The sequence below is a fragment of the Archocentrus centrarchus genome, chromosome 13 (assembly GCF_007364275.1).
Source record: "Archocentrus centrarchus isolate MPI-CPG fArcCen1 chromosome 13, fArcCen1, whole genome shotgun sequence".
In the NCBI taxonomy this organism is placed as follows: domain Eukaryota; kingdom Metazoa; phylum Chordata; class Actinopteri; order Cichliformes; family Cichlidae; genus Archocentrus; species Archocentrus centrarchus.
The window spans coordinates 41,426,818-41,435,479 of record NC_044358.1 but is presented as its reverse complement, the minus strand read 5'-3'; the positions used below and the strand labels follow the sequence as shown (position 1 = coordinate 41,435,479).

Genomic DNA, 8,662 nt, shown 5'->3' with positions numbered 1-8,662 from the left:
CAGGTTGTTGCTGCGGCTGCATTGTTGCGGAGAATGTACTGGTCTGTCGTGTGAGAGCGAAGCTGTCAGTTATGTTAAGTATTTTAGTGACACCCCTGCCTTCACTTATGGTCATGAGCTTTGGGAAATGGAAATGAGCTTCTCCCAAGGGTGGCTGGCCCTTCCTTTAGAGAGAGGGTGAGGAGTGAGGTCATTTGAGAGGGGCTCAGAGTATAGCCACTACTCCTCCACATCAAAAGGAGGCCAAGAATCATCCTGGCTGCCTCCTGGACAGGTGTTCTGGGCATCCAGGACAAGCTGGATGAAGTAGCTGGAGAGAGGGAGGTCTGGGTTTCTCTGCTTAGGCTGCTGCCCCTGTTACCTAGCCCCAGGAATGGATGGATGGATGGATTTGGGGAGGTATATATGTGTGGCGTGTTGAGCTTTTTGGATGATCATGTTGGTAGAGAGGTTGACCCTGAGATCAACTGGGAGCAAATTACGTTATTTCAAACCAAAATGCCTATAACAGGAAAACTCTGTGGTGGTACCAGGCAGGACAAGCTGTGTTTATATTATAAATAATTCAATTCTGTTTCAATTCAATGTTATTTATATAGCACCAAATCACAACAAACAGTCATCTCAAGGTGCTATAATAATTAATTAATTAGACATTTATATAAATATTTAATGTAACTGCAACCTGGCCACATATTTTTCAGATATGTTATGTGCCTCACTAACAACACTATACATTATGAAAGATAATTATAAAACCAGGGTGGCTGAGATACCACAAGAAGCACTTTGAGCATACAAGTCAAAGGTCAGCCTCACTGTGGTAGGTGGGGATACCCAGGTGCTCTGGCCCAACGAGTGTTGCGATCCGGCGAACACTCACTACCAGGATACCGTCAGGGTTAAAGGTCCCACTCACTGACAAGGGGTCCATATCCTCAGGGAACAAAGACTTATGGGTGAACGTGTCACTGATGCTTCCATCGTCCAAAACCTGAAGAACGGAGATGAAAAGTCAGAGAAGGGATTATTCTGTTGGGACAGGCAGGTTCTAACCAGATGAAAGAAAGGTCACAGAGTGGAAGGAAGAGCAAAGTGAGAAGAGCAACAGGGCCAAGAAAGGTGCCAGGGTGAGAAATGGGTGAGAAACAGTGAAAGAGGCAGAGGCAAGAAGTCCTGCACAGCTCAGCTGGTGGACAGAGAGAGAGAGGGGGGGGGGGGGGGGGGGGGGGGGTACAGAGGTAGAGGAAAATCAGCCCTGACTACTGCTCTCTGAAGCTGCTTTTTTGCTGTTACAGGTCTTCAAGGCAGGTTGAACGCTTGTGGATTTTTGCCAATTTACCTGCTGACCCCTGTTAAAATGATTTTCCTGCACTGCAGTGAAGGCTCTTCCCACTTCTTCTTCTTCTCTCTCACCTTTTAAACATGATTAACGTCAAACTATGAGGGGAGGCGGAGAGCAAGAAAGCCAAACAGGCAACAAGCTGCAGCTTGTCTGCTGCTCAACAGGGCATGTCCAGAGTCTGACATGATGGATATGACAGCATTCCAGATAAATTTACTGTACAACAGATCAGTCACTTTTAGCTTATGAGAAGATGCTTTTTTTTCTCATAAAACATATTGTTTTATTGATTAATTCAGTTTTTTCCAAAATTTTTCTCCTTATGATCCCTCATGATCTGGGATAGAAATATTGTAACTGAATGAAGCTTTTCAGCAGAAAAGTTGTTCCCATTTTTACATCCTATACCACAAAGAGAGCACCAAATCAAAACTAACATCATTTTAAAGATGGCAAAAAGTGTTGTAGCCTGTTATCCTTATTCAGTTGACATAAGTGGAAGTACTTACTGAGATGAGTTTCACTGAATTTAACCTACATTCCATATCGCTTATCACCGCAATGCTCCTAGCAATGTAATGGTGACCACTGGGATTTTCAGAAGCGTTCCCAGTGGGATGCTCTGAATTTGGGCTGGCGTTCCAACAATATAGGTTCATTAAATTTGACTGTTCTGAGAGTCCACTACACGTTCCACTTTATACACCTATGGCAACACAGACTCTGGGAATACTACCACCAGAAGGAATTCCCCCTGTCAAATCCTAACATTGGTTTAGACCAAACAGCTGACATTAACCATTTACTCATTGATACTTGTTCAAGGGAGGAAACAACACAAAGTAAATTTCTTTCTGAGACGGGGCTGTCTGATCAACCATGTTTCTATCCCAGCTTTTTACATAGTGACTCTTGATCCCATCACAGTACCTTTTAGTATAATTTTTTTAACATTTGGGTAATCCAGTAGAGTTTAATTGGAGTCTCTCAGCATCTGAAATAGATGCCATGAGTCAGCTGGTAACCAAGTGTCCTGGTAACCAAGGAGCTGTTATAACTGTGGCAAATCAAGGAAATGTTTGTGGAGTTGTTTGCAGAAGGTTTGCTTTTTAATGTGTGTTTGACATTGTAAACGAGTGTATTTTAACCCAAACCATGATTATTTATTTTTTTTGTCCCTTGTTATGACCAAGTAGTTGTAGTACCTACAGCGAGCTACATAATATAAAGTCTAATTTAATACATTTACCTAACCAAACAGTATCAGAAAAGGTAAGCAAAAGCCAAAAGTGCAAACAAAACGGTCCCAGCAGAACTTATTATTGTCTTCTGGTTGAAGGTCATATGACTCTGCCCTTCACCACTCTCTGACGTCTGACATGGACATTTGTAGGTTCTTGTTGTTCCTCACATTGGAAATCAATGCTAAAGCTGTATCCCTTTGCCTCAGAAGACGACACTGAATTGCATTAAAATATGATGAGGAAAATATTATCATATAACCAAACAAGTACAAAAGAATGTGTTGTCAGATTAGTCTTGAGAAACTGTTGGACTCCATGTCACAAAAATCACAAACTATCTGGGTCATTCATGGAAATCAGAAGGTACTTAAAATGTCTTATTTAAAAATATTAGTTAATCAGTGACTCAAAATGCAGATGTATTTGTTTCTGATATAATAAGAAATCAGTGGAAATGACTTATCCTTTTGAAATCATAGACGCCGCAGTATCGCTTGCAGTAACAATAACAGCTTTACGCAGACATGAGTGATGCATCCCCACAGTAATACATGAATCTGCTCATGCACGTGTGTCGGAAAGCATGCAACAAGAGTTCACATATGCTGTGCTCCAATTCCCACTCACACATTCAGAAATACAAGAACACACACACACTCACTCACACACCTTCTGGGCGTGAATGACCACATGGTGGTTATACGCCAGCACCACTACATCATGTGGCTCAAACTGGCTGACATCAACTGACATGTAGTAGCTGTCTCCCAGACATCTCACCCCACTGCCTGTGCTGGTCTGTCCACCCGTCACAGCACCCGCCACAGGAGCTGCAGAATAAATACACAAACATTACAACTGTTTAAAGCAATGTCAATTAAAAAATATCATCAATGCTCTAGTATGGCAGTATTAATAAAAACACTTGAGAAGCGTTTTAATAGAAATTTATGACAGACAAAATTTAGGAAATTTTACTTGCAAAGTCCATCAACATGTTAACTTGATGAAATGTTTCTATTGGTAGCATATTTGTTTCTGCTGAAAATATAGACCACCAATGAGTGCTCCTGTTAGCCAGAGTAAGCACAGAGAAAGGCAATCAGTCTAATTACTCTTCACAGAGTTGTATTTCTTTCTCAGGGCAACAGACGTAGATTGAGTCCGCTGGATAGCTGTTAAATTCTGGATTGAGCAGCATGATGTTGCTGTTAGCTTCTACTTTTCTCTTTGACTCTAAACTAGAAACCTATCCTTGCTTGTTGTGCTACTTGACAGTTCTTCATGCGGTATCTTTCAGCCAAGCAGCAATCTCCAAGTCAGAAAAACAGAGTTAGCGCCAAAGTGCCACAAGAAAGGTGTGCTGACTAGCTCCCCACTTGACCTTATCTCCACTAACTGGCTTCACTGAATTTGACCTCTTGACCGTTTTTGCTGTTTTGTGCCTCTTGGAGCATTTTTAATGGAATAAAAAAAATCATACAAATAATATGGCCTGCTGTGCAGTTAACCAATCGTGCAAGGCTAGCAAGCTACATTAGCTCATAACTTAGCAGTCCCATTTCTCCACGAAATATGGCCACTCTTGGCTCCAGAAAAAGCAAGATGGTGATTATCATGACGCTGACGTGGGGGCTTCAAGGTGCAGTTTACAATCAGTGGGTGACATCACAGTGGGTGCATCCATCTTCCATATACTGTCTATGTTTTCAGCTTAATTTAATCCCTGAACTACTTTTATTTACAGCACCAACAGGCTGGAGGACTCAGAATTACTAATGGCACTGACTCGAGCTTGCTTCTAACATGAGTGAACTGGAAAGCTTTTGTGAGAAGTACTGTTATTATAAAATGAGTAATTAAATTAAACCATTAAATTGAAGAAGTGTCATAAAATGCACAAAAAGTGTGAAAATATGTCAAACACAAACAATTAGTTAATTCATGAACCTTAATTTACTCAAACAACTGTACATTTCATTATGCTTCATTTATTAGTTTAACAGTGAATGTTTTGGTTCTCCGTACAGAGTTTTCAGTCCATTATTTCTCAGTTGTTTGGGGTGTTTCCGTACTTTAATCACAACCTGTTCATGAAGGATATTGGAAGCCAGGAAAGACTGAAGAGTCTGTCAGTGTGTTTTACTGCTAGTCTGAAAAGAAACTATCTTTCAGTAACGATACTGAACAGGAGCAGAATCAAACAAGTGTAGATTCACTCTTTCATTTTATTTGGGCATTCGATAAAATTTTGACAGTATTATCAGTTTTCAGGTTGCTCATGAGGTGCTGAAAATACTCCCAGTCAGTGAAAATGAATTTTTAGTCTGTTTATTGATTTTGCTTTAATCTGCCCGTGGCAACATAAACCTTTTTTTTATTCTAGTCATTACTGCTCTGTGCGCTGTGCAGCATAACTGATTTAAAACTTCATATTAACTGTGTATCAGCACTCCACCTTCCCTGTAATATTTTTCACCTTGCTATTAAATACCTTGCGTTTTTATAGCTCTTTTCCATCCTTACTGACCACTCAAAGTTGCTTCTTTATGTGACCCAGTAGACGACGTCTGGAGCCATGTGAGCTCTCGTGGCTGAGGCTGATTGCTCTTTTTCAAGTCTTTGTCATTCAATCAACCTAGAACTATAATGTGGATTACTAAGGCCTCTTTTCTGCTAATGCACAAAATAAATGAAAGAGCTATGACTTGCCGTCACTGTACTCGTGAGCAACTGCTCTAAAGCTGTTTTTGTGAAGCATGACAAAGCTAAGCTGACCTTTTTTGTGCACTTCTGTCACATATAATAACAACAAAATAAATCACATTGATCAGATCAAAGAATACACAGACCCTGCAACCCTTTGATCAATAATTTGTCATTGGCTGCAGACCGTTAGCTAAGCCACTCCACTGAACAGTGACTCAAGTCATAGCAGGATTGTGACTTGTGTTTATGATGAAGGATCTCTAAATCGAACAGCACATTTTGTCTTTATGAAAGTAAAAACAGAAGAACAAATGTGCATTTCAATGTCTTTATCTACTCCGGTGTCCCAGCATGTTCACCTAACTATCTCATATAAGTAACATTAACCTAGCATCATCCCTAAGGCCAGTGAGCAGTCTGCGGTATACATGTCTATACTGTTTCTAATGTCCAGACAGCTCTGTCTTTGATTTATCTGTTCAGAGCACATCCGAAAGGCTTAATCTTTGGCTAAATCTTCCAACTGTATTTTTGTGCTGATGTTCGGCACAAAACTACACAAGAACAAATTGTTTGCAGTCTGCTGTAGATGCATGCACTCTGACACCCAACAGCAGCAAGAGAAATCTGCAGATGAAACTTTGGGGTTCTCTTCAAGACTTTTTGCATCAGCTCTTGAGCTAAACATTCAGAGATGGAAAGTCCATGAACAAATTTGCAGTAGTTTGAAATCTATCTGTATATATGCACAACCTTTTTCTAAAGGGCTTAGAGATTTTTTGATGGCGTGATGACGCCATGCACTTCAACAGCTGAAAAAAATGGCAGACCCTGTACGTGAGGGGCAGTGTTGCATGTAACATGTTACGTTTTTCAGTAAGTGATGTCAAGTATTACCGTAATAATTTCAGTGGTCACGTCAATGGTGCAATTATGTCATTACTTGCATTATAAAGGTTCTCCCATTATCTGCACACAAAAAATCTTCAAATATGTCTTTTTCCTGCACAGTTTCACTACAATCAGCTGATTTCTGTTTGTGTGCAGGAAGGAGGGGAAGGGTTGAGTGATCTCAAGCTTTTAAGAGTGGAGTTGTGGACATGACTTCTTATTGAACATAAGGATAAGAACACAATGTCCTGGACAGAAACAACTACAACTTGCAGCAAAAAGGGACATTGTTTCTTTGTATCTAGACAGCATGTTAACATAAAGCTAGTTCTGAAGAGCCCTAGATCCAGAGTGGTGTTAAAGCTGAGTGTATGCTGACCCCACCCAAGCAGCCAGGGCCTAATCTTCAACAGGTAACAGAACAGTGAGAAGCAGCTGGGCTTGAAGCATTGTAGCCTCCGTTTCTACACACAGCTCTTTCTACAGTAGAATCACAGTGGCAGTTCCTGGCAGGTGTCCTTTGGGCTGTTTTCAGCTTTGCTGTTGGCTACATGCTCATATTTAAACACTAAAAGACAGGTGTTGCCTTTCTACTCATAGCATTACATGCTGTTGTAGCCAACAGTGACCAACTGGCATGAGAGTGCAGGTCAGTTCCCTTACCAGTATATCCACAGGAGGATCTGCTGTGCCTTCTGAATGGGGCCAGGCAGTTTGGTCCTCCGGGGCCCTCCTCTCCAAAGAGACTGGAATGATCAGCATAGTCAAGAAAAGGCTCAAGAATGGTATCCAGTGAATCAGATGATCCACCCAGAGATCTTTCTGTGCAATAGGAGCTAGAGGTGCTGTAACGTGCTGACGAGCAATACGATGAGGAGGATCTGCGGCTTGAAGATGTCAGCGATGCCATAGTGACGGACACGCACGGTGTGAAAGCACAATCCTATTCTTACTGCAACCAACCTTCAGGAAACGAGACTTAGGCTCAAATACAAGGCTCTACTGGCAAAATACAGCAGAAGGAGTGGGTAACCAAAAGCTATTCTCCACCCAGAGGTGTTTGCTGGGGGCATTTATAAAGCACTGGTGCACTGTGGGTCAGTGGAGCACACAATGGGCTATACTGCATTGTGTCGCTCCTTTAGCCATAAATGGCATTTTGTCTGACCACTGGGGCCAAGAATGTAACGGACAAACTGATAAGGAAAGGAGACCCATTCTTATTCAGTTCAGACACACACACACACACACACACACACACACACACACACACACACACACACACACACACACACTGATAACTGAAGAGGGCCTCTTGGAGATGCTTTTGGCATGTAGTCAGAAATAGCAAAGTGATGGACTGACTCCACACATGATGCAAACTCTTTATCAATAATGCAAGAACAAATTGGCCATTCAAATCCTTCTAAATTGCTAATAGAATAACAGATACTTTAAAACACAAATATATAATGTAGAGTGTTTCCCAAGAGAACAGATTTCAGAACAAAAGTTAAATGTTTGCTCAGGTTATTTTTTTCCTCCAGAAAAAGCCAATGTAAATGCAGCTCCTGTTAACCTTTACATTCCCTCTTTGAAAGCTGTAATTGTAGTGACATTTGCCTTCTGATGACACAGTTGCCCTCTAAACAGTGCCACACATCAACAATGACATTCAAGAGTGTCATATTAATACGTTTATGGTATGGTTTGTGCATTTTTCATACAGGGATGCGAAAAATGACATTCAGCAGCACATCATTTTGCCCTTCAGGGTAGCATAGCCTCAGTCAGAGCAGAGACACAGTCATGTACAAGCTATAAACCTGAAACAATCCGGTTAATACAAGCAGCATGTATCAACATGACAGTCCCAATTTGTGCTCTCAGGTGAAATACTTGTATCTGTACTTGTATAAAATATTATGCACTGATGAATCCTCTGGAGTGTATTCTTAATGAGGCTTTTCAAAGTTTAGAAACATCTTTATTATTCAGTTCACTTTTATTTATAGAGCACCAAATCACAACAGTCGCCTCAGGGTGCTTTATATCATAAGGTAAAAACCCTTCAACAACATGATCTAAAAATTCAGGATAACAGAAAATGGACACAGTTTTAAAATTGTGTCTCCCTCAGCAGTAGAGGAGTTCATCTGTTCTGCCCCATCCCCTCAGAGGCCCACTATCTCCACTGGGAATAGTTTTAGTCTCTTGTGGTGTGTCATGGTCTCTGGAGCCCAGAACACACAGTCTCTCCTGACCTCTAACAGATGGCGTATCTTAGGTGCAGCATGGTTGATGGGATAAAAACGGTCAAATGGTGTTAATGAGGCAAAACGCAGATCATCAGTTTTTAAACATCAGCTGTGGTTAAGAATGGCAACTGCTGTATCTTCAGTGTATTTTTAATGCTGTAAGAGTGCAACTGTCATGGTACTGGGCCTTTTGCCCAGTGTTTTGTGCTCTGTTC

General features: G+C 41.1%; 1 protein-coding gene across 1 annotated transcript; it reads right to left on the bottom strand.

Moving 5' to 3' along the window:
• Positions 1 to 721: 721 nt before the first annotated feature.
• hspb12 (heat shock protein, alpha-crystallin-related, b12) lies at positions 722 to 7,214 on the bottom strand. The gene is made up of 3 exons (XM_030745410.1): positions 6,853 to 7,214; positions 3,259 to 3,419; positions 722 to 994 (listed from the first exon to the last, which is right to left on the bottom strand). Exons 1-3 carry the CDS (start codon positions 7,097 to 7,099, stop codon positions 803 to 805), a joined length of 600 nt encoding a protein of 199 aa, XP_030601270.1. The 5' UTR covers positions 7,100 to 7,214; the 3' UTR covers positions 722 to 802.
• Positions 7,215 to 8,662: the final 1,448 nt, after the last annotated feature.

Excerpts from the sequence above, each read along its gene's own strand:
- hspb12 (XM_030745410.1), bottom strand. The coding sequence starts at position 7,099 with ATGGCATCGCTGACATCTTCAAGCCGCAGATCCTCCTCATCGTATTGC. Across the intron at positions 3,420-6,852 it reads ATCCTCCTGTGGATATACTG|CTCCTGTGGCGGGTGCTGTG; the intron begins GTAAGGGAACTG and ends TTTATTCTGCAG. Across the intron at positions 995-3,258 it reads TGGTCATTCACGCCCAGAAG|GTTTTGGACGATGGAAGCAT; the intron begins GTGTGTGAGTGA and ends TCCGTTCTTCAG.